Raw genomic sequence first — 26,038 nt, 5'->3', positions numbered from 1 at the left:
CATAGTTTTCCCCAGGAGAATACAACTAATTGCTTTCTATCAGTGCTTAGAAACCTGTTGGAAACAAATAAACTGAAGCTGGTAAAGACAAAACCAAATTTTCCTCATCCTCCTTGGCAGTGGTCCCTCAAGTCAAATGTGTGTACCCTGGAGAGTTTGCAGAGTGATCTGATTACTACCTTTGTAGTTAATTTGTCCTTTTTATGTCTGCTTCCTTTTTGATCTTCTGTTTGCTTTTCATTTTGTAATTTCCCTATACCGTGTCTGCGTGTGCATTTATTTTTTATTTTTCCTACTTAGGGCTCAGTTTCCAGAAGTTATGTTTGATTCTGTCTCACATCTGCCTGGCCTTTTTTAGAATGTCTTATCCTTTTCTCCTGCTTATTGATTTCTTATTTTATATCTTTATGTTAAATGTACTTATTCTAAAGTTTTTGTTTCTTTTACTTTATGAAGTTTAGGGAGATTGATATTTATCAAATCTGCTAACTCCCTGGTGGTGAATTATTTCCTTATATGTTTTAAAATTTAGGGTTGTGAGCTCAATTTCAATGATGTATTATGAGTCAGAATCCTGCATAGTCCGTCTTAAGGGAGTCTCCCTTTAAAATGTTTTTGCTTTGTTTCTGCTAGCACTCCAGGGATGTCCCAGGCTCAAGATCAATTATAGGTATCATGATAAGTGTAAATTTGAACTAAACCATGAGGATCAGCCTATGGTTGAAAGTATTCAGAGTATTCAGAAAGTATTCTTTTTGTCCACCCAGAGCTCAGTTTAAGACAGATGAGCTCTATTTTTGTTTCCCAGTGCAGTGGGCTAACTCTATTCTAATTTGCCCTTTTATCAAGTTATAGTCCTTCAAAGACCCTGATTTCAAGGGCCCAGCTCTTCACCTGGCATAAGCACAAGGCCCCATTTCCTATCCCTTCATGGGCATTAAGACGAAAGTACCAGATAAGGGGTTGACAGACTATAGCCCAAAGGCCAAATACAGCCTGCCACTACCCTATTCGTCCAGTAAAGAAGTTTTACTGGAACACAACCATGCCCACCTGTTTATATATTGACTGAGCTATTTTCATGCTACAATGGCAGAGTTCAATAGTTGCCACAGAGATCATATGGCCCACAAATCTGAAAGTATTCAATATCTGGCCCCTTAGAGAAAGCATTTGCCAACCTCTGCCCAAAATTAATGAGACTGAAAGCCCAGCCCTCATCCCCACCCCTTGGGCTGCAGGGACATCGATTACGATTACCTCTCAAGTGGTCCTCTTTCTCTTTATTTCTGGCTCCTGGCAGTCTTCTTTACTTTTTTGTAAGCCCTGGTAGGCATTTAAAAATGTGTCTATTTTGGGGTGCCTGGGTGGCTCAGTTGGTCAAGTGTCAGACTCTTGATTTCAGCTCAGGTCATGATCTCAGGGTCATGAGATTGAGCCCTGCATCAGGCTCTGCACTGAGTGTGGAGCCTGCTTAAGATTCTCTCTCCTCCCCCTGTGCCCTTCCCCTGCCACTCGCATGCTCTCTCTCTATATATATATCCCTCTAAAAAAAAAAGTGTGTCTATTTTATTTTATGTGGATGTTTTTAGCAGGAAGTCTTCCAAATACCAAGTCCACATATTGCCAGTACCAGAGCCCACTTCCTATTTTCTTGGGTAATAGAGACTGCTATGTGCATAAGATGTTATATATGAATCTAATGGCAACCACAAATCAAAAACCTAGAATAGATACACAAACAATAAAGAGAAAGGAATCCAAGCATATCATTAAAGAAAGCCATCAAACGACAGGGGAAGAGAGCAAAAGGAGAAAGAACAGAGAACTACAAAAACAACCATAAAACAAGTAATAAAATGGCATTAATTATATACCTCAGTAATTACTTTGAATGTAAATAATGGACTACATGCTCCAGTTAAAAGATATAGGGTGACTATATAAAAAAGCAAGACCCATCTATGTGCTGCGTACCAGAGACTCACTTCAGACCTAAAGACACCTGCAGACTGAAAATGAGGAGATAGAAGAACATTTACCATGCAAATTGAAGCAAAAGGAAAGCTGGGATAGCAGTATGTATATGAAACAAAATAGACTAAAACAAAGACTAACAAAAGACCAAAAAGGACACTACATATTGATAAAGGGAGCCATCCAACAAGAGGATATAAAATTGCAAATATTTATGCAATAGAGCACCTAATACATAAAGCAACTATTAACAGACATAAGGAAGAAATTGACAGTAATATAATAATAGTAGGGAACTGGGCGCCTGGGTGGCTCAGTCGTTAAGCTTCTGCCTTCAGCTCAGGTCATGATCCCAGGGTCCTGGGATCGAGTCCCACATCGGGCTCCCTGCTTGGCAGGAAGCCTGCTTCTCCCTCTCCCACTCCCCCTGCTTGTGTTCCTGCTCTCGCTATCTCTCTCTGTCAAATAAATAAATAAAAATCTTTAAAAAATAATAATAATAGTAGGGAACTTTAACACCCCACCTACATCAATGGATAGACCATCTCAACAGAAAATCAGCAAGGAAACAGTGACTTTGCATGAGACATTGGACCAGATGGACCTAACATATATTTAGAACATTCCATCCCAAAAAAGCACAATACATATTTTTTTGAAGTGCACATAGAACATTCTCCAGAATAGATCACATTAGGCCACAAAACAAGTCTCAATAAATTCAGAAAGATTGAAATCATATCATGCATCTTTTCTGACCACAATGGTGTGAAACTAGAACTCAATCACATGAAAAAAATCTGGAAAGAACACAAATACATGGAGGCTAAATAACATGCCACTGAACAATGAGTGGGTCAATCAAGAAATCAAAGAGAAAATTAAAAAATGCATGGAGACAAATGAAAATGAAAATACAACAGTCCAAAATCTTGGGGATGCAGCAAAAGCTATTCTGGGAGGGAATATTGTAGCAATCCAAGCCTACCTCAAGAAGCAAGAATATCTCAAATAAAAAACCGAATCTTACACTTAAAGGAACTTAAAAAAAAAAATCAACCCCAACACCAATAGAAATAGGAAATTATAAAGATTAGAACAGAAATAAATGAAATAGAGATTAAAAAATAACCAATAGAATAAATCAGTGAAACCAGGAGTTGGTTCTTTGAAAAGATCAACAAAATTGATAAGCCTTTAGATAGACTCATCCAAAAAAAAGAACAAAGAAAGAGGAGTCAAATAAAATCAGAAATGAAGGAGAAAAAATAACTGGTACCACAGAAATAGGAAGGATTATAAGAGAATATTATGAACAATTATATGCCAACAAATTGGACAACCTCAGAAAAATGAGTAAGTTCCTAGAAACATAAAACCTTCCAAATCTGAATCAGGAAGAAATAGAAAATTTAAACAGATCAATTACTAGCAATGAAATTGAATCAGTAATCAAAATCTCTCAAAAAAAATTAAAAAGCCCAGGACCAGATGGCTTCATGGGTGAATTCTGCCAAACATTTAAAGAGAAGGTAATACCTATTCTTCTCAAACTATTACCAAAAAAACCCCCAAAAAAAACAGGAGAGGAAGGAAAGCTTCCAATTCATTCTATGAGGTGAGCATTACCCTGATACCAAAACCAGATAAAGACACTAAAAAAAGAAAAGAAAAGAAAAAACTGCAGGCAAATATCTGATGAACATAGATGAAGAATCCTCCACAAAATATAAGCAAGCCAAATCCAACAATACATTTAAAAAATATTCAACATGATATATCACATCAACAAGAGAAAGGATAAAAACCATATGATCATTTCAGTAAATGTAGAAAAAAACATTTGACAAAGTACAACATCCATTCATGATAAAAACCCTCAACAAAGTAGGTTTAGAGGGAACATACCTCAACATAATAAAGACATATATGGAAAACTCACAGCTAATATCATATTCAATGTTAAAGAACTGAAAGCTTTTCCCCTAAGGTCAGGAACAAGGCAAGGATGTTAACTCTCACCACTTTCATTTAGCATAGTACTGGAAGTCCTAGCTGCAGCAATCAGACAACAAAAAGAAATAAAAGGCATCCAGGGGTTCCTGGGTGGCTCATTCTGTTAAGCAGCTCTTGGTCTCGGCTCAGGTCTTGATCTCAGGGTCGTGAGTTCAAGCCCTGTGTTGGAAGTAACCCATGTGTTCATTGACAGATGAATGGATAAAGAAGATGTTCTATATATATATTATAGGCAATATATATGTATTATTAGTCATAAAAATATTAGCCATAAAAAAGAATGAAATCTTGCCATTTGTACCAACATGGATGGAGCTAGAGCGTATTATGCTAAGTGAAATCAGTCAGAGAAAGACAAATACCCATATGATCTCACTCATTTGTGGAATTTAAGAAACAAAGCAAACAGAAAGAGATGAACAAAAAAAACCCAGATTCTTCAATACAGAGGGAACAAACTGATGGTTGCTAGAGGGGATGTGGGTGAGGGGATGGGCGAAATAGGTAAAGGAGAGTAAGAGTACACTTATCCTGATGAGCACTGAGAAATGCATAGAAATATTGAGTCATTGTATTGTATACCTGAAACTAATGTAACATTGTGTGGTAATTATACTTGAATAAAAAAAGAAAAAGAAACAGACAAAATTACAAAAACAACAACAAAAAAGAAACAAAAATTTTGCTGGCTTATAAAGGTTAAAAATAAATTTTTTTAATGGCTAATTCAGACCCTTCTGTGAGTTGAATCCAGCTACACTGGGTTTCTGCAAAGACATGTCTTGACCTTTCAGTGGCCCTACATTTGGTAGTTTCATTCTGACACCAAAAATAGGCCTTTTTGGATGACTCCTCCACGTCTCAGGAGGTCTCTACCAAATACTCTCGAAACCCCTTTTATTTTGATGGGTTTTCCATATGTGACTGAGACGCTTGACAGCTTGAGATTTAGGGCTGTAGATATTTCCTTTTACATTAAAGATGAAATTTTCCTATTTTTCATTTTTTTAATTTAAATTTTAGTTAATATACAGTGCAATATTGGTTTCAGGAGTAGAATTCAGTGGTTCATCCCTTAAATACAACACCCAGTGCTCATCACAAGTGCCGTCTTTAATACCCATCACCCATCTAGCCCATCCCCCACCCACCTCCTTTCATCAACCCTCAGTTTGTTTTCTCTTGTTAAGAGTCCCTTATGGTTTGTTTCCCTCTCTCTTTTCCTTTTTTTCCCCTTCCCATATGTTTATCTGTTTGGTTTTTTTTAAACTCCACATAAGAGTAAGATCGTATGGTATTTGTCTTTCACTGACTGACTTGTTTCACTTAGCATAATACACTCTAGCTCCATCCATGTCATTGCAAATGGCAAGCAAGACTTCATTTTTTTTTGATGGCTGAGTAACATTTCATTATATATTATATACCTCATCTTCTTTATCCATTCATCAGTCGATGGACACTTGGGCTCTCTCCATGGTTTGGCTATTGTTGATAATGCTGCTATAAACTTCAGGGTGCATGTGCCCCTTTGAATCTGTACTTTTGTATCCTTTGGGTAAATACCTAGTGGTGCAATTGCTGGATCATAGGGTAGTTCTATTTTTTTTTTATTTTTTTTTTAAGATTTTATTTATTTGCGAGAGAGACAATGAGAGACAGAGAGCATGAGAGGGAGGAGGGTCAGAGGGAGAAGCAGACTTCCTGCTGAGCAGGGAGCCTGATGTGGGACTCGATCCAGGGACTCCAGGATCATGACCTGAGCTGAAGGCAGTCGCTTAACCAACTGAGCCACCCAGGCGCCCCAGGGTAGTTCTATTTTTAACTTTTGAGGAACCTCCATACTATTCTCCAGAGTGGCCGCACCAGTTTGCATTCCCACCAATAGTGCAAAAGGGTTCCCCTTTCTCCGCATCCTTGCCAACACCTGTTGTTTCTTACGTTGTTAATTTTAGCCATTCTGACAGGTGTGAGGTGGTATCTCATTGTGGTTTTGATTTGGATTTCCCTGATGCTGAGTGATGTTGAGCATCTTTTCATGCGTCTGTTATTCATCTGGATGTCATCTTTGGAAAAGTGTCTATTCATGTCTTCTGCCCACTTCTTAACTAGATTATTTGGGGGTTTTTTTTGGGTGTTGAATTTTTTAAGTTCTTTTTATATTTTGGATACTAACCCTTTATCAGATATGTCATTTGCAACTGTCTTCTCCTCTTCTGTAGGCTGCCTTTTCGTGTTGTTGTTTCCTTCGCTGTGCAGAAGAAGCTTTTTATCTTAAGGAAGTCCCAGTAGTTCATTTTTGCTTTTGTTTCCCTTGCCTCTGGTGACGTGTCTCGTAAGAAGTTGCTGCAGCCGAGGTCCCAGAGGTTTCTGCCTATGTTCTCCTCTAGGATTTTGATGGTTTCCTCTTTCACATTTATGTCTTTTATTCATTTTGAATTTATTTTTGTATATGGTGTACACACATGTGACTATCCAGTTTTCCCAACACCGTTTGTTGAAGAGACTTTTTCCCATTGGACATTCTTTCCTGCCATGTCGCAGATTAGTTGACCATAGAGTTGTGGGTCCATTTCTGGGCTCTCTATTCTGTTCCACTGATCTGTGTGTCTGTTTTTGTGCCAGTACCATACTGTCTTGATGATTACAGCTTTGTAATAGAGCTTGAAGTCCGAAATTGTGATACCTCCAGTTTTGTTCTAAGAAGGAAGTATATTGACATACAGGCCTACCTCAAGGAGCAAGAAAAGTCTTAAATATACAACTTAACCTTACACTGAAAGGAGCTAGAACAGGCACAGCAAATAAAGCCTAACGCCAGCAGAAGAAGGGAAATAATAAAGATTAGAGCAGAAATAAATGATATAGAAACAAAAAAAACCACAGTAGAATGGATTAACAAAACTATTTTTCATTTTCAAAATGTATTTTGATCTTGGGGAATTGGGAGTAAAGGAAAAATAATCCTTATTTTATCATTGTCAATGCAGAAGACCACAAAAACGTCCTTCTTACCCAAAGCCTTTTTTTCAGTGGCTTTATTCTCTTGGCAGAGTATGAAATAATTGCACAGTATCAAAAGCTGAGAAACAAAAGAAAGATCAATTAGATGTAATAGATAGTGATATACATTATTGCTAATCATACTCATCTCCTGGATCTATGAAAAGTAGGATTTAGTGGATAAAAAAATCCAAGTGGGCTTTTGAAGAAGCACTTTCCTGGATTTAAATACATAGTCCCCACTGTGTTCGTAGCAATTGTGAAAACATGAACATACTATCTGCTTTATGTTGAGAGTGTCCAGTTTTTGGCTCTTGAAGCTGCTGCTTAGAGCTTCATCATGTTTCGCTTGTTAAAGCAATTTGATAAAATAAGGGAAGGTGCTCATGGAAAAAGTTGATGTTTGAAATGTAGAATGCAATTCACATTTTAATCTTCTGTTCCCCCATTTTCCTTTTTGTAGTATGACTATGAATATGATGAGAATGGTGACAGAGTCGTTTTAGGGAAAGGCACTTACGGGATCGTCTACGCAGGCCGAGACCTGAGCAACCAGGTCAGAATCGCTATAAAGGAAATCCCAGAGAGAGATAGCAGGTACAGTAATTGTGGCTAATAAAAGCTGTTTTCAAGGTACTTTGGGTTGTTTATGGCATTTTAGACAATGTTTTGGTGATATTCTAACTAATGAAACTCTGAAAACTCCAGTGTCTTAATCAACCCCCTCTGAGGTTTAGCTGCTGCGTGAATCAGTGATTCAAGCACAACCCTCTGGTGGGGAAGGGCGGCCTCTCGGAGGTGACAAGGACAGGACTTCTAAAGAATAGGAAAGACATTGGCCTTTGCGTGTTGGGCTCAGTTGTGTCAGAGAATGGTTGATGTATTAGACAGATAGATGGGGAGTAAGCAGGATCAGAAATGGTTTGAACCCCACAGGTTCCAGTGTCCTGTTTCATACCCAAGGAGCTTGGAAGTCATCCCTCCATCTTAACAAGTGGAAAGCTGACCAAACTAAGACCAAACTAAGAATTCTCGGATCCACTGGAGAAGTGGAAGTCACAGGCCAAGCCTCTGCCCAAATTTGGAGGGAGAGTCATGGGGAGGGGGGGAGCACTTTTGTGCGTTTTGCCTCCAGAAGCCCTACCAGACCCACACAGTGATATTGGAGAAAAATCCCCCCATGCTTCCGGCAGGGGGAAAGGGGAGAGAAACCATTTTGAAATATGCCACAGCTCTGTTCTTCCTGACAAGGCCTGACCTCAGAGAGACTATTTTTACCAGGGCCTAACCTATGAGAGTATTATCAGAGCCTAACCAGCTGGGGGGAAGGAAATACCCAACTCCTGCCCACTGTAGCCATCCTGCCCCAGCTGTGGGAGGAGGGAGACTGCAAAGCATTTGTGAGGCTCCCAGGCCAGGGGCACAGGCCCTCGAAGAGACTGAGACATAAGCATAAGATTATAGAATGCTTCCCCTCCTGTGATTCCTTTTACCTAATACATCATGCCCGACTTTCAGCAAAAATTACAAAGCATACCAAAAGACAAAAACACAGTTTGAAGCAAGCATCAGAACCAGACTCCGATATGGCAGGGATGTTGGAATGATCAGACCAGGAATTTAAAACAAGTTTAATATGCTAAAGGCTCTAATGGGTAAAGTAGACGGTGTACAAAAATAGAGGGAGTGCAAACAGAAATGGAAATCCTAAGTCAGAACCAAAAGAAATGCTAGAGATCATAATCACTAACAAATGAAGAATGCTTTTGATGGGCTGGACACGGCCCCCTCTCTGAGCTTGAGGATATGTCCATAGGAACTTCCAAAACTGGGGTGTGTGGATGACTCGGTTAAGCATCTGGTTCTCAATTTCAGCTCAGGTCATGATCTCAGGGTCGTGAGATCATGTCCCCTCAGGTCCACTTGTCTTTGGCCATGGTGACAGGGTTACACAATCAGCTTTCTTCAGAAAGGATACTCCCCTGAGCTCTCTGGGTCATCTGTCCACCCAACGTCTCCACTTGTAAGTTTCCAGGTTAACGTGGCCAAAACGGAACTGTGGATTTTTTACCCCCAGATGTATTCCCTGCCTCAATGAAGGTTATCTCATTCATCAGCTGCTCAGGCCAAATCTTAGGATTCCTTTAGATTCCTCTCTCTCACTCGATGTCTCCTGCATCAGTAAGTCATACTGTTGTCTCGACTTCTGTAACACGTTCGCAATCTCCCCATTCTTGCCCATCGCCACGGCTGCACGTCCAGTCTAAGCTTTCAGGTCTCTCACGTGGGCTCCTTATTGTAACACCTGGTAACTAGTCTCTGCCTTCACTCTTTCCTCTCCCCCTACTCCAGCCTTCCTCAGAGAAGCCACAGAGATCTCTCTGAAGGGAAATCACATCACGTCACTGCTGCTTGAAACCCTTCAGGGAACCTTATTGTAACCAGCATGAAACGCCGAGCCCTTAGCACAGACCTCTGCCTCCCTCTGTGGCCCCACATCCTCCCCGGCAGCCACACCGACCCCAGGCACACAGGGGCTCCTTCCAGAGAACTCAGCAGGATTGCCTCATTTCTGTCAGTTCTCAATTCAGACTTTAATCCAGTAGACAGGCCTTCCTTACCTCCCCCATGCTGAAAACCACATCCTCCCAGTGTCCCAGGTCCCAGCTCTTTTTGCCTTTCCATCCTTAGTGTGTGACTTTCCCCAGAGGCCACTTTGCCTCCAGCCTCCATATCTGCATTCGAGGTAGGAAGAAGAAAAAAGACAACAAACTTTCCCAGAAACGTCCAGCATACTTTCCCCTCTGTTCCATTCACCGAGAAAGTGACCACGCTGAACCCCAAGGGAGTCTAGGGACTCAATAGCTTTTTAGCTGGCCCTTTGTTTCCTGAAACAAAATCCTACAAAGAGGGAAGGACAGATGTGAGGTGAGCAAACAGCTATTGCTCTCTGCCCCACGGATGGTTTTCATTTTATTTTCTGTGATACTGTTGCAGAGTTTCCTCTTGGTTAACCGGTGAGACATAGTTATGAATAATACTCTCATGAGATGATGAAGAAATTATTAATGCAATACCCAGGGTAATATATATCAATTTGTCATATGAAAAATTTTGTTAAATATTCCTATAGGTTCTTAAGTAACACGTACGTAGATTCTGAAACAATATAAAATTTAAAGGGCTTAGCACTATCCAGTTACTGCAGCCAACCCACCGATCTTCAGCAACATCCCTCCCCTCCCACCAGCAGATGAATTTAAGTAGGTAGTTGGAAGCAAACCACTTTCAGAATCCCCTTTGTAACTTACGTTTATTCAGCTGCCAGTGGGCATACACAGAGCACACCAACAAAGGTCCTGTTCTGTAGCAATGCATTTGGCAGAATGTGGGTTGTTTGAAAACACTCGCATGACAGGTGCTTCTCTTGAACACCTGGTGCCGGGCATCTCCTTATTACCTATAAAAGCAAAGTCTCTTATGTTATCATGAGAGTTGACACACAAAGTGGTTTTCATCTATATGCCCTGGAGAGGTTTTCAGGGTGCATGTAAAAAAGATAGCAGTTAGAAAGGACAATTGCTAAGGTAATAGGATGCATGTGAATAATGCATGATCCAGCATCCACCACACATGGCCATCTGGAATGAAGGATCATAGCAACAAAAACAGTTGCTTCTCTGTTTTCCTTCACACTTTAAAAACACTTCGTTAGAGAATCGGAGTAGTTGTAGGAGAGAAGTGGGGGTGGATTCCTAATCTGTCCCAACTCGTTGTTCATCTCAGGTTGGCTTCCTTCTCTAACGTTCTGCATGAACCTGAACTATTTATATAGATCAGTTATTCTCTACCCCACCACATATTAGGGCCAACTGGGGCACTTTAAAAAATACTGATGCTCAGGCCTACCCCCTGAAATTCTGGAGTGGGTCGTAGGCATTTTTTTTTTTTCGTAGGCATTGTTTTTAAAAAATCCTTTCAAGAGATGAGATGTCCAGCCAAGGCTGGGAACCACTGGTGTGGATGGACGTAGTGGGAATTTGACTCAGAGAAGGTGCTCTGGAAACACATATGGATTAATAATTTTTCAAAGCTAAATATATATTAGTAACTCTGATTATCTATACCATTTCTTCTTTCCACTGTCACAGCTAATAGAGAAGAAATAAGATTTTCTTGTAATTCCCATAGATAAGCATTGCTTATTGACTTGAACAAATTAGAATTTCATGCTTATTCAGTGCTTGGCACTTACCCTTTCACTTAGTGAGAATTTCTGAGTGTTACTAATCAATTTCATATTGGAAAAGAGTTCTTATTCTTAGCTAGGTTGAATCCAGACTATTACTGTAACTTTTAAGCTATCATCTGGTTACATAATGGAAGGGGCAGGGGAGTGGCGTATTTCCTTTTCCAGGATCTTATATTTAAACATCCATAATTGATTTGCAATAGAGGGTCAGGAGGTGGGAGCCCTTTGGCTCATCATAAACTGAATTAATCATTTGCTTTGGATTATTTAGTCATTTTAATGCCCTAAATCTGTAGAATAGACCCAATATTTGCTACTAATTTATCTCATGCATATCAAGAGCAATCTTATTAACTAATGTTAATAAAGTGTATTAAACACCATAGAAGAAGTAACTTGCAAATGTCCTGAGAATCATAACCTAAGTATCTTATTGGTAACACCATATACCCATATTTCTCATGTTGTCTCAGTTACCAAAATGGAGCTGTCTCTAACTGATATCCTGTTAAGGGATTCAGGTTAATACCTACCTTTATAGTTCCTAGAGCAGTTCTAAAGAAAAATAAAATGAGTAAAAGATCTAAAATACGAGTTAATTTTTTGCTGTTGTAGGAAGCATTCTGAGTAATATTTCAAAGATTATAAAAGTTTGTTTAAATTAAATGAATTTGGATTTTTGTAACCTCCTTATTGCTTTAGCTTTGTAGCTTATCCTGAAAAGCTTCATGAAAATAGCATTATTCAATACTAACCAGTTCTAGTATTTGTCACTGGCATTCAAAAAAATCCATTCTGTTTACATGGATTTGCCATCGTAAGATCTAAGTATTTCTTGCACGTAACACCAAAACAAATCATGAGGCATCAGGTTTGTAGTTTGTGGTCTAGTGGTTAGTGCCTTTCACACCTGTAACCTCCACTGTACAACAGAAAAAAAATTAGAGAATAGCTTTGGGTCTCCCAACACCCTACCATGGTTAGTTATAAAATACTCATATTAATATAAGTATATAATATAATATTAATATTCAAGGTTGCTAAGAGTCTAGAAGCTGTATAGTACTTCAAATAATCATCAAGAGGGTTGTTTTGTCTGTTCCAGAAATATAAAACACTTTCACTGTATAATCTGATAAAGCAACATACTTCAAGTATGTAATTTTGAAAGAAACCAGATGGTTTGATCCTGGTCTTCCAGCATGGAGGCATGGGTAGGATGGGATAAAAAAAAAACCATGATATATTAGAACTGATGGACCCAGTAAAATGAGGGTTAGTCAGGAGCTCAAGGAGACTTAGGATATAAATGGTTTTATGTTTCCTACAGAAGAGTTGCCCGGCCTTTTAGTAAGTTCTGGAATGAAAATGAAAGTGATTTGTAATTTTTATCTTCCAGGGAAAGAGTCTCCTGGAATAGTAGAGTTATGTTATAAGGCCGGTGGAATAGAAAGTTGTGTTAATATAGACCGTGAGGTATGTGGGTGCGTTCAGTTTTCCTGGACTAATATCTTAGTTCTGTCACTTACTAGCTTTAAGATCTTGGACAGGTTAGTTATCCTCTTGGTGAATCAATTTCCTCATCTGTAAAATGGGCATCTTAAAAGTACCTTCTCCTGGGGTTGTTGTGAGAAACGAGTTAATATATACAATAGGCTCAGATCGATGCCTGACACATTACCCCTCAGACCCTACCTACCACTGCTTCAACTTCACAGAATTTATGTTAAATAAGCACTTTAGATAGTCATATTTTACTTTACATGTGGACATATATTTAGCTGATGTTTTCGGTTTGTATTGCTTACATTTATACACTAAAAGTTGGCTACACAATTGGCTCATCAACATTTGCATGTCTTTTAGATACTCCCAGCCCCTACATGAAGAAATCGCATTGCATAAACATCTGAAGCACAAAAATATTGTCCAGTATCTGGGCTCTTTCAGTGAGAATGGTTTCATCAAAATCTTCATGGAGCAGGTCCCAGGAGGTAAGAGATGTTTTTCTTTCTTTAAAAAGTATAAATTTTTAGGGGCTTGAAGAGGAGCACAGTTGAATGGGATTTACTGGTTTACAGGTCTAACTTTGTCTAAGTTAAAATATAAATTTGATTGTGCTCATTGCAGCATTATTTACAATAGCCAAGATATGGAAACAACCTAAGGGTCCACACTGGATGAATAGATAAAGATGATGTGTTTTATATATACAATGGAATATTATTCATTCATAAAAAAGAGTGAAATCTTGCCATTTTCAACAACACAGATGGACTGTGAGGGCATTATGCTAAGTGAAATAAGTTTTACAGGGAAAGACAAATACTGTATGATCTCACTTACATGTAGAATAAAACAAACAAACAAACAAAAAAACCAAGCTCATGAATAACAGAGAACAAATAGGTGGTTGCCAGAAGCAGGGGGTAGGGGTGGGCAAAATGGGGGAAGAGGGTCAAAAGGTACGAATTTCCAGTTATAAAATATATAAGTCCTGGGGATGTGACGTACAGCATGGTGACTAGAGTTAACACTATTGTATTGTGTATTTGAAAGTTGCTAAGAGAGTAAAAATTAAACGTTCTCATCACAAGAAAAGAATGTTCTTGTAACTATGTGTGGTGACAGGTGTTAATTAGACTTATTGTGGTGATCATGTTGCAGTATATATAAATATTGCATCATTATGTGGTACACCTGAAACTAATATAATGTTTGTCAATTATACTTCAATAAACATTTTTTTAAAATTAGACATGTGACATCAGCTTGCAGTTTATTAGGAGACAAAAGTATGTTGAACCATTTTAGTATCAATCATTGTGACTTGGATTAAAGTTAGGGACTGAGTGGCCTTTTATTTTGACTTTTTTTTTTTAAGATTTTATTTATTTATTTGAGAGAGAGAGAGTGAGAGAGCACAAGAGGGGGGAGCGGGAGAGGGAGAAGCAGACTCCCCGCTGAGCAGGGAGCCCGATGCGGGACTCGATCCCGGGACTCCAGGATCATGACCTGAGCCGAAGGCAGTCGCTTAACCAACTGAGCCACCCAGGCGCCCTATTTTGACTATTTGATAACGAGCATCTTCAGAGCATATGAGAGCCCAAGCGTCTAGTACTCTACTTCCTGGGCCACCAGGAATAACCAAGAAATGTTAGCTTAAATTAATGTACCGCTGTTAACATGCTTGGAAGAACTAATTTGATAAGATTTTATCCACCGATTCTCCCTACTTTACAGGAAGTCTTTCTGCTCTCCTTCGTTCCAAATGGGGCCCATTGAAGGACAATGAGCAAACAATTGGCTTTTATACAAAGCAGATACTTGAAGGATTAAAATACCTCCATGACAATCAGATAGTCCACCGGGATATAAAGGTAGGATGCACTAGGATTCATGTTTGCAAGTTCCTTGGTAGGTAACTGTTTTCTTTGCAAAAGTCATACTGTGTTATGGGGATTCATTTAGAATCGTGAATAAATAAAGCTTAGAGATAGCAGAAATATAAGCCTCCTCTGCTTGGAGTCAGTTACTGATATTCATGCCTTATCTCTTCTCCTCAACGAGTAAACCTCTCAACCATGTTCAGCCAACAAAGATTGAGCTTCCACTGCACACCTGACACTGTTTTAGGTGCTCTGCGGAGGAGGCACCGCAGGACAAAATTGGACAGGATAGGGTCCCCGCTCCTGAGGCATTCACAGGCTGCTCAATATTTGTATCCTTGCCCAGGGTAGCTACTCAGTAAACATCTACTACATCAATGGTTGAATGACTAGGAGGGAGAAAAAAAAAAAAGGTTCCCTCTTCTGACGAGTATCACATACTCGCTGTTAGAACTAAAATTAAATAACCTATTTGATTCCCTTTAAAAAGAGAAAATTCTGAACTAGCAAATTTCTGACAAAGGTGGGACTATGGAAAGGAGGTTACTATTACTATCCCCAAATCAACCCAGATCTCGTTGATTTGCCATATCCCTAAATATTCCAGGAGAAGAAGCACAAGAGCAGAAAACAAAGTAAAATGACTAGGAAGTCATGAATATCTTAGTTATCACACACAGATAGCCCCTACAGTTTGCAAACCACAGCAAGCTCTAACCAGGCCCCTGTTACGACCTTGTGTGAGTAGCAGATTGTGAAGTGATAATATGTAAACAAAAATGGTGTCAAGAATTCACTCTTGAGGTTAGCTATTAATGAAGAGCACAGATTGAGTCCTTGTTTGCTCTAAGGACACCTTTTCCTAGTGGACTTACGAGCCAACCCACAAACAGTAATGGAAGAAAGAGCATTTTTGATTCAAGTCTTTTGTTCTCTAGGGCGACAACGTGTTGATTAATACCTATAGTGGTGTTCTCAAGATCTCGGACTTCGGAACATCAAAGAGGCTCGCTGGCATAAACCCATGTACTGAAACTTTTACTGGTATGTTTTTGCAGTGATGATACAGATCTTATGTAATTAAAGAAATAATTGCTGCGTTAGAGCCTAATGTGAGAGATAAAGTCAGTCTGAGTTCTCACAGACGTTAATGTGAGTATATTTTGATGCTCATTGAAAAATGTGTAGAATTTGATCTGGCTCTTTTCTCATCTTGTATTCTATGATTTGCTCAGTCTCCTGCTTAATGCCACTGAAATTTTTTTTTTTAACTCTCAATTTGTTGTTTTCCCCTTCATGTCATTACTTCTCTCCTGGTTGGCTATAACCACTACAAACCTGACAAGATTTTTTTTTTTTTTTAACATTTTTTTAGCCCAACATCTCTGTGATTCTTACTCATACCTTAATCACTTCCCATTTGAACTATGAGTTCCTAATCTGTTTACTCCCTGTGGCCTATTTCCTACTCACAATATAAATAACCCGTAGAATTTCAATTCAGAAGAGGACGTGACTCACCAACTCAGAATTGGGGTGGGGAGAGAGCTTGCCTGAGAAATTAGGCAATCCAGCCACCAAGCTACCTCTGAGCAAAGTCCTGGGGGAGTGGAGACAAAGTGATTGCCAAAAAAAGAGGAAACCAAGGCTCAGAGAGATGAATGACTGCCCCACAGTTACAGGAGGGCATCTGGAACTTTGACTCTGGTCTCCACTAGAAATTCTTACCACTCAACTCTGCTGATTCTCATGAAGTGCTAAGTCCTTGTTATTATCATCAGAGAAAGAGTAATTTAAAGGTAATGAATAATCTGTAGTCTAAAATAAAGCAAAATGGCCAGATATCCCCCCTTTCTGAATTCTGTGAGGTAGGTGGTGGTACCTCAATTTTGCAGATGAGGAGATAGAGAGAAGAGAGATCACAGCTAGAGGTCACAACAGCTTGTAAATAATAGAACTTGGATTTTTAATCTACCCTTTGCTCTTTGCTTTGACCTCCTTACTCTAGTCCATCTTCCTCTCCACCTTGCTAATATATCTGTTCTGGTAGCCTGGAAGGGGAAAAGGAGAGAGAGAAATTCTGTAAATCTTCTCCTCAGAACATTCAGTCAATAACACCTCTGACCCAGTTCCTACACTCACAGCAATGGGTCTTTCAGGGCACAGCATTAAACACATTTAAATTGTATTTTTTTGAACAAAATTAATTCCAACATACTAGTAACTTTAAATGTCTTTCCATTTCTTTCCTCATACTCTCTCAATTTGGCAAGAGACATTTTAGATGCTGCCTAGACTCGGTAACTTCTGATGGGAGAATCCCTACTTTCAGACATTTTATTTGGGGCAAGATGTTAATTTAATGTCTTCTGCTAATCTTAAAGACATGGTTTTTTTTTTTTAATCCCTAAAGGAGTTGTAGTAAAGCAGTCCTCCCAGAGCCCTTTGTTTGCATTTCTCACACTGGCCTCACCTGAGTGACCCATGTCACTGATGTGCCTGGTTGGTCTCCAGGGCTGATCAAGAGGACTTGGAGGGGCACACCTTGATCCGCTCATGGCCATAGGCCTCACAGGTGCTCAGTCAACTTCTGATGAACTGCCTGGAAAGACATTGATCTGTTTGGTGATTTGGTGAGAGGGAGGGCAGCATCACCCGCCATTTATAGAGTGCTTACTATCTACCTGACTGTGTTAAGTGCTTTACATATTTCACTGAAATTCATATATCAGCTCTAATTCTTTGGAATCAGTATCCCAATTTACAATGCAAAATTAAGGTTCAAAGAGGTTGAATAACTTGCCCGAGGTCATAGTGCTAGTAAGTAATAGAGCTACGATTCAAACTAGACCTAACATGCCAAATGGAACTAATTACCTTCTCCCCAAACCTGTTCCACCCACACTCTTCTCCCTCTCAGTTGATGGCCACCCAAAACTTAGAGGGATCCTTGGTGCCTCTCTTTTCTCACACCCCAACCCAATCCACAAGGAAGCCTACCGACTCTACCTTCAGAAGGTGTCCAAAATTGGACCACTCCTCACTGCCTCCACTTCTGCCACCCTCCGCTCTCAACTACATCACCTCCAAAGCCTGTTCTCCTTGCTTGGACTCTTGCCTCCTACTGTCTATTCTTAACACTGCAGCCAGAGTGATCCTTTTAAAACATAAATCAAGCCCTGTTACTCAGAGACTTCAGTGGCTTTCTGTTTCTTTCAGAGCAAACAAATGCCAAAGTCCTAATATGGTGGACAAGGCTCTGACCTGATATGGAGTCCATTACCTTTTAGACCTCATTTCCTGCTCTTACCCGTTGCTCCCTATGTGCCAGAAACACTGGCCGTCCTGCATTTCCTTCATTGTACCATGCCACAAGGCCTTTGCACATGCTCTTCCTTTTGCTAATGACACTATTCTCCCAGCTATCTATGTGGCTAAATCCCTCTCCTTTCATTTTTTATCTTAGATGTCATCTCAGCGAGCCTACCATGACTGTCCTATTGATGGGGCAGACCTCCCTGGGCACTCTTGATCCCACTTCCCTACCTTTGTGTGTGTGTGTGTGTGTGTGTGTCATTGACACATCACTTTCTAACATACTATATAATTTACTGATTTATTATGCTATACTTTAATGTCTGTTTCCCATTGCAAAAAATGCAGGCTCCATGAGCCCAGGATTTCTGTGTACTCCACTGCTATATTCTAAGTGTCTGGCCCACGGTAGGCACTTGATGTAAATCTGCTGAATAAATGAGTGGATTAAGTGGGATGTCAAAGTTCACACTTTTAGCCACTAAGTTGTAGTGATTTCATGGGTGATTGCAATTCTAAAGATTATTTTAAAGTAATTTTTTAAAACTTTGGAATGAAGCTATATAAGGTATGGATTTTAGAGTCAATACTCTTGTTTTCCTTAGGCTAATGTACAGATTGGCCTGTGTCTTCATTATCTAGCTCTGTAAATCTCTTTATATAAGATATTATATGTCATATGATTGTGGAATAAAGAGAGCAGGTATGAATACATAACTAAACCTGTTTTTTTTTTTTTTTGGCACTTGCTCTGTGGGAGATAATTAAACACAACTGGCAGATAGAGCTCTTCAAAATACTATCTGATACATAGAAACATTGCATAATGTGTTAAGATTTTACTTGAATTGTCCAATTTTTAAAGTTCACTATATTTTAATCAGTTGTAATTTCTACTCAGATATTAGTACAACTTAAATTCTCTCATCAATTCTATTTTAGAATACAAGAAAAACCGAGTGGTAGACTTAAACACGTATTTTCTAAAAGACCATTGGATTTTATTTACATCATAAAAAAAACCCATCCAATCACTCTAGTTCATCATCTAAAAATAAAGAAATCATAACAATTTTCTCCTAAGGGTAGGTGATTTGAGGAGCATAGTTACCTTACCCTTGGCCAGGTGAAATGCTTCCCTCTAATAGTGTTGCTGATTTGAGCCGACAACAGACATGTACAGTCGTATGTGAACTTGAACATGAGCTCCTGCCACATAATAATGAGAGCTGGAGGATAACCTGGCAAGATGACAATACTTGACAAAAATAATATACTTTTATTTGGTCTCATGAACAACAAACAGCCAGTTTCTAGCCTATGCTGGTGGGCTTCCTAGGAACAATTCAGAGGAATGGTGCAGAGCAGTTTCACCTATAAATCATGCATGAGGCGTTTCATAAAAGGTGTCTCTATTTATCAAAATGTCTGTCAGTTTGGTTATGAATCAGAAAATACTGAAGTAGCTCTTTTAGCAAATGCCTCAGGATTTGAAATACTTGAATATAGCATCTTGGATGAGTTCCTGTTTGCTGATTGTATCATTTGCATGAGTCTATCAGTAGCAGGGGATGTGGCAATAATCTGTTCCTGTTCACACTTCTGACTCATTGTTGGATTTGGGGGAATCACTCGAGGGGGTATTAGAAGCCAACTCAGCCTCTCGCTCAAGCCACTGAGACAGCTGCAGTTGGGTGTTTATCTGAGATATACGAGACTAGAGCTAGAGCCAAGCATTCTTGGCTCCCCGTTTAGTATTCTTTCCATCATACCACACTCTTCAACTCTCTGATTCCATGTAGCCTTTTAAATCTCCTATGTTTCATTGTATTCCTCTTCACTCTGTGCCTGGTGATTTGTCTGTAGTGATGGCTCCTGAACTGTCTTTGATCCATTAAACCTGTTATTCCATGGACCACAGGCACACAGCAGAAGCCATATATATTTGATTTACAGAATAAAGTACACCAAAAATGATTTACATAATTTTTAACAATGGCTTTTAGAATCTTCATGCTTTTGTGATTTAGAAATAAGAATTAAAACAGAAGAATTAAGCACTCAATTTAGAAATTGAGAAATATAGATCTAGGAAGAATGGATGATTGACCTAGACTTTTCCTGCAAAGATTAGAAGTATACATAATAGGAATCTCCACGTATTTGAAAAACTAATTGCAAAAAGTGTGTGTTGATATATTCTCTGCTGTTTTCAAATGACTCATTCTTAGAAGTTTCTAAGAGGTCCCAGTAAAATGATGCCTCATTTATACTCTACTATCTAGGAGATGAGAAAGTATCTATTCATGACCAGATCACGTTGGCAAGCTATTCTTACATCCCTGATAAAATGCACTGTAATTACTGCTATCTCCACTTTTATTAATGACAAAGAAAACTGGGACTCAAGAAAGATGAGATATCAAGACCTGAATCATGCTTCTAAAGTTGTCTTATTTATGTGGACAATTAAAGCTGTCATTAGATGTTCATCTGTTTTCTCTCTTCTAAAGTGGAAGTGTGTTTGAATTATCCCCAGGTACCCTTCAGTATATGGCACCGGAAATCATAGACAAAGGACCACGAGGCTACGGGAAAGCAGCAGACATCTGGTCTTTGGGCTGCACCATCATCGAAATGGCCACAGGGAAACCACCTTTTTATGAACTGGGAGAACCACAAGCAGCTATGTTCAAGGTCACATTTCATATGTCTTAAATGTCTTAAAAACTATTGGATAAAGCTACTGGATGTTCCATGTATGTGTATGATATTTTTTTAGGCAAAAGGGAAGGAGCCTAGGTAAGCACATTAAATGTGCTCTCAGAGCTCAGTGAAGTCAAGAAGATTCACTCCCCTCAAAGTCAGTGCGTATGCCTCATACTGAGGATCTCTCCCTGCCTTAGATTTCTCAGCTATAAAGTGAGATTCCATGTAACTTCGTCTAACCACCTTTTTACAATGCAACATAAATAACACACTACTCCATGGAAGACGATTTAAGCTCTTTGGGAAACAGTCTGGAAATCCTCCATGGAGGGAGATATAAGGACATTTTTACTTCATTTAAGTATTAAATCAAAGCAATATTTTCCTTCTCTATCATAAGAGTTTGGAGGCTCCATTAAGAAAGGGGTGGGCAATAATTGCTATTTTAAGGGCACCAATCATATTCTTATTATAGCTACTCTTCTAGCCGCTTACTTTGCCTTTCGTTCTTAACTCTCCTGGGAGGGGGAAGCAGCCCACCTCCCCAAATAGGGAGCACCTAATATGGAAATAGGACTGATATGGAAATAGGACTGACGGAGCCCAGGGGCCACAGCCTTGGAATCCAGGGACTGAGCAAAGCAGTGACCTGCTCTGAGTCCCTGCCGTCCCCACCTGTCCTTGCCTGCTACACTGCCAAGCCGGAGGAAGGTTTAAACTGAGCACCTGTTTCCCAAGAAGTAAAGCTCACCCATCTGCTGTTCTCTAAGGCAGAAGACTTCCGATGAAAATTTGTGATGTCTTTCCCTGCCTCGGACCATGTTTCTAGCACTTATTCCACTGTGAATAGCCTCTCTCGTGAGGGGCCATGTGTCACATACCTTCTGCTTGTGTAGAAAACTTGGCTTCCCTTCCGCTTGAAAATGACTGATGGGATACTGCTGATAGAGAAATGAGGACTGTAACCAAACTGGAAGGGCAATGAGAGCTGCTAAGAAAGCTGCCTTTCTTGACATAAATGGGTGTCTTTCTCTTCTTGGTCAGTGTTTCAAGTTTTCACCCATCTCTAGGATTTCACTCTGAAATGCTGCTCTATTACCCATCGGTGTAGGGATTATTATACAGTATGCTTTAGATGAGATGACATAGACTCTAGCACTGATTTACAGTGTTTGAATCTAGGCTCCAACACAGTCAGACTCTTTGATGACTTTGGGCAAATTGCTTAACCCTCTTGTACCACATTTTCCTAATCTGTAAAATGGGTATAAAAATAGTAGCGATCTAATAAAGGTTTTTTGAGACGTGTATGAGATAATATGTGCAAAACACTTAGAATAGTGTCTGATATAGTAAAGGCTATATAATTACTACAAATAACTGTATATTATTGTTTATATAATAATACACTTCTATAAGCTACATAATAACAAAAAAAATTTCCTTAGAAAATTTTCTCTACTAACTACATGAAAATATTATTGAAAAAAAATATTAGAATGGCAGCGGTGAGAAGAAAATTCTAATTGTTATAAAAATTCTGTGTTTAATTTTAAAGTATCTCTTCATATGGGCAATCTGAGACAGGAAAAATTCAGAACTCACAGCATAGGGGAAAGAACACAGGCTTTAAGCCAGACAAATTAAGGTTTGAATCCCAGACCTGCCTTTCTAGGACAGATCACTCACCCCTCTGAGACTCATTTTTGTCATTGTTATAACAGGGATAATATTTAATCCACTGGGTTGTTGGGAGCATTCAATGGAATTCATCAATCAAAAAGCCAAGCATAGTTCCTGGCACATAGCTATTATGGCCAACACAATGGTCTCAATTAAAAATGTCTTTCTTGCGTGCCAGCGTGCTAACGTGTCCTAAAGTGGCAAGGACTGAATTCTTTCTTCATAGTGCTATCTGCGGTCTTAACATAATTGCTTGGTGTATGTCATTGATAAAGTTACAGAAACACTCTGGAAACTTTCCATAACATAGAGGAACAAAATATCCTATCACACTTTGAGGAAAGGCATGAGTCTGTAGAATATAGTAAAGGATTTTGTTGTGCTAGGGGACCAAGTTTTCGATCCTGGAGCTCATGTGATGAGATGGTCTCTCAAAAGCTACGTGTGTTGTGTCTTAGGTGGGAATGTTTAAAGTCCACCCGGAGATCCCAGAGTCCATGTCAGCAGAGGCCAAGGCATTCATACTGAAGTGTTTTGAACCAGACCCCGACAAGAGAGCCTGTGCTAACGACTTGCTTGTTGATGAGTTCTTAAAAGTTTCAAGCAAAAAGAAAAAGACACAACCTAAGCTTTCAGGTATGTGGATACGGGTCAGAGTCACCAAGCCCTAAGCTTTTAAGATGAAAGATTTCTCCAGAGGTAAAGTAATCTGCTTATAGATGTCACTAGAAATTGGTGTAAACATTAGCACAGCGTGCTTAGACATTCAGTTTTGGTATCAGGAAGCTGCCTTACCATCAATTTCACGAATGCTAGGACCTCATATGTAATAGTCTTTCATCACCTGGTTAGTCCGAGGATCCTGCGTCAGCATCTGTAGCAATGTGTAAAAGTGTAAAAAAGGGTGAAATACAGACTTTTCGAGCTGAAACTCTAAATCACCACTGATGGGCTACAGAGCTATTATGGAGCTGTTAAAACTTCCAAGCCATCCAGATTATATGTTCTTTTAATTTGAGGAAAACACCTATTGCCTCTTAGAGGATATCTTTCTGAATAACTAACCCCCTGCAAAATGAAAGAAAGAAAAGAAAAGAAGAGAAGATTGCCAGTTATAAATAAAACAGCAGTGTAAAAATATAAATTGTCTTTTGCAATAATTTCCATAACTCATTTCAGAAAGGAAAAGTAAGTAAATGATCCCTTGGTTGTTGACATTTTTGTGTTTATTTGGGATGAGGGTAGACAGATTGAATTTTTGCAAAGGACATTGATCCCATTTCAAGCATCCACTTTTTTGTTGTCTCTGTTTAACAACAAACCCAACGTGTGCTCATGTTGCTGTTTGCTCTTCTTCCCACAGCCCTTTCAGCCGGATCAAATGGTGAGTTCATTTTTGTATTGCCCGTTGAGCTGAAGTTTGATGCATTATCATGTGATAAGCTCTAGATTTCCCATTAAAAAGCTTCATCCTCTGCTTTTTGCCTCCATGGGAGGCTCCCGGGTACTAAGGATGTGTACAGCTGCAAGCCTGGCTGGGCTCATTCCTTCAGAACCCCCTCTCCTCCCTAGGAAAGCAAAAACAGATGTGCTAACCCAATTAGCAGCTAAAATCCCATTTATGATTGTTCTTAGGTGTTACAGAGCACTTCGTGCCTCCTGTTAATTAAGACTACAAACTATAACCTGGTTTTAGCTCTACTAAATGAATGCAAACTGCAGGACTCTTCCTTCCCCAGGGGTTCTTTACAGATCATATACAGTTTCTGCCCAGAGGAGAGGCCACTGCCCTACCTCAAGGGGCCTCCACCTTCAACAGCTACCCTCGGCTTCCCTCAAAGGAGGAGTGGGAGGGTGATGAGGAGGAGGACCTCCTTCCCCCTTAGAGAGACGTGACTTGTCCAGTACTGGACTACTCTCCCATTGCCACACAGAAACCCAGAGAATTAAGTAATTTGTTTTAACCTAATAAACACTTGTTGTGCATTCACTGTGTGCACAAGAAATGTGCTAGGCCCTGAATGTATAAGGATGAGAAGAGCATAGTTCCTGACCTTAAGAAGCTGTTGTTCTTGTGGGGGAGACAAGGAATAAATCCACGACACCATCGTGTAATGTAGTCAGTCCAGAGGGAGTCGCAGATGGGGAGTGGGGAGCCAGGTGAGGTCAGTCCTAGAATGAGTGAATGCAGTAAGCGTGACACCCCACTGTGCGTGAAGGGAACAGGAGGTGGTTCAGCTCTGCTGGTGCTTAAAATACATGGGGAGGAGTGGAAGCTGGAGGTAGTAAGCAAGAGCATCTCCCAAAGGGCTCCCTATGAGAATTATCAAACAGGAGGGGAGAGCCAGGGAAAGACTTTAATCTGGAATTAAAATCACGGGGTCTATAATTTGATGATAATAGAAACGTCCTCTGTCTACACTGTCCAAGCCATTAGCCACAAAGCATATGTGCTATTAAACACTTGAAATGTGGCTACCTTGACTGAGGCACTGAATTTTAATTTTAATTTGATTGAAATGTTCATGTAAATAAGCACATGTGGCTAGCAGCTACCATATTGAACAGTGAGGCTCTTGATGGACCGTTCTGAGAGCTGCGTGAAGAATCGTTTATTTAATAACATTCACTCAGTAACCCCTTAAACCTCTGCTATGCACCTAGCACTCAGAATATAGGGCCTAGGCACTCGAAATATAGGCGTGACTCAGGCCCAGATCTGCCTGCATGGGTCAGTTGGAGTGTTTGTTAAAAATTAAGATTCCTGGTCCTTCCCAGAATCTAGAGCTATAACCTGGAATGCTATACTTTTAAGTAAACAACCTGAGGACTTTTATGCTCACTAAAGTGTGAGAACCTTTGAGATTTGGTCAATCGGAGACAGGAGACAGAGTGACAGTTAGGAGACTGCTCTGGCTGAGCTTTGTCCCTAGATTGTCCTGAACTCAGAGAACCTTGACGGTCTCTGGTGCTCTTGAATAGCTGTTAGGATCTGAGGCAGCTCTCATAGTGATGGGAGGAATTTAGAACATTCCCCCTCTCCCAGAGCAGGGACATATCCAATTCCCTGAACCTCTAAGTTCCCTGAACCCTCCCCTAGGCAGAAGGTCCCAGCAATCTGGGACCCACAAACTGGCCATGTGCTCTCTCCCCACTCCAGTCTACCCCTAATAAAGCCATCTTTTTAGGGGGTTCTAGATGCATACCCTTAACCATCAGCTCCCACAAAAGAGCAACAAGAATCACCCTTCCGGAGGCATACCTTTGACATTTCCCATCCTCAGAGAAGTCCATCCAGCCTCTTTAAGACTTTCCATGGCCAGCCCCACAGCAAAGGGTTTCTTAAGAGTTGACAGGACATGGGGCGCCTGGGTGTCTCAGTTGGTTAAGCATCTGCCTTCAGCTCAGGTCATGATCTCAGGGTCCTGGGATCGAGCCCTGCGGTGAGCCCTATGTCGGGCTCACAGGGAGCCTGCTTCTCCCTCTTGCTCTGCCCTTCCCCCACCCCTCATGCCCTCTCCCTCAAATAAATAAATAAATAAAATCTTAAAGAAAAAGTTGACAAGACATTAGCACACAGACCGGTGAGTGAACTCCTGCCAGGCTTCTCTCTTACATCTGGAGGCTCCAGTACCTCAACGTATATGAGCTGATACCAAGGGACCTGTGACCTCCGTGCTATCCAGGAACTGTC

At 40.0% G+C, this 26,038-nt stretch overlaps 1 protein-coding gene across 1 annotated transcript in view; it reads left to right on the top strand.

The window, feature by feature from the left end:
• The window catches only part of MAP3K5 (mitogen-activated protein kinase kinase kinase 5), a 194,390-nt gene that overhangs the window by 134,996 nt on the left and 33,356 nt on the right, over positions 1 to 26,038 (top strand). Inside the window, exons 15-21 of the mRNA XM_034990749.1 lie at positions 7,460 to 7,593; positions 13,115 to 13,242; positions 14,492 to 14,628; positions 15,576 to 15,681; positions 20,492 to 20,649; positions 22,803 to 22,980; positions 23,708 to 23,728. Of these exons, the coding sequence (XP_034846640.1) occupies positions 7,460 to 7,593; positions 13,115 to 13,242; positions 14,492 to 14,628; positions 15,576 to 15,681; positions 20,492 to 20,649; positions 22,803 to 22,980; positions 23,708 to 23,728 (862 nt within the window). The remainder of the gene's footprint in view (positions 1 to 7,459; positions 7,594 to 13,114; positions 13,243 to 14,491; positions 14,629 to 15,575; positions 15,682 to 20,491; positions 20,650 to 22,802; positions 22,981 to 23,707; positions 23,729 to 26,038) is intronic.

This window comes from Mirounga leonina, unplaced genomic scaffold, assembly GCF_011800145.1.
Source record: "Mirounga leonina isolate KUSES-001 unplaced genomic scaffold, KU_Mleo_1.0 Mir_53, whole genome shotgun sequence".
Lineage (NCBI taxonomy): Eukaryota > Metazoa > Chordata > Mammalia > Carnivora > Phocidae > Mirounga > Mirounga leonina.
The sequence above is the reverse complement of the archived record's forward strand: the minus strand, read 5'-3'. Positions and strand labels throughout refer to the sequence as shown.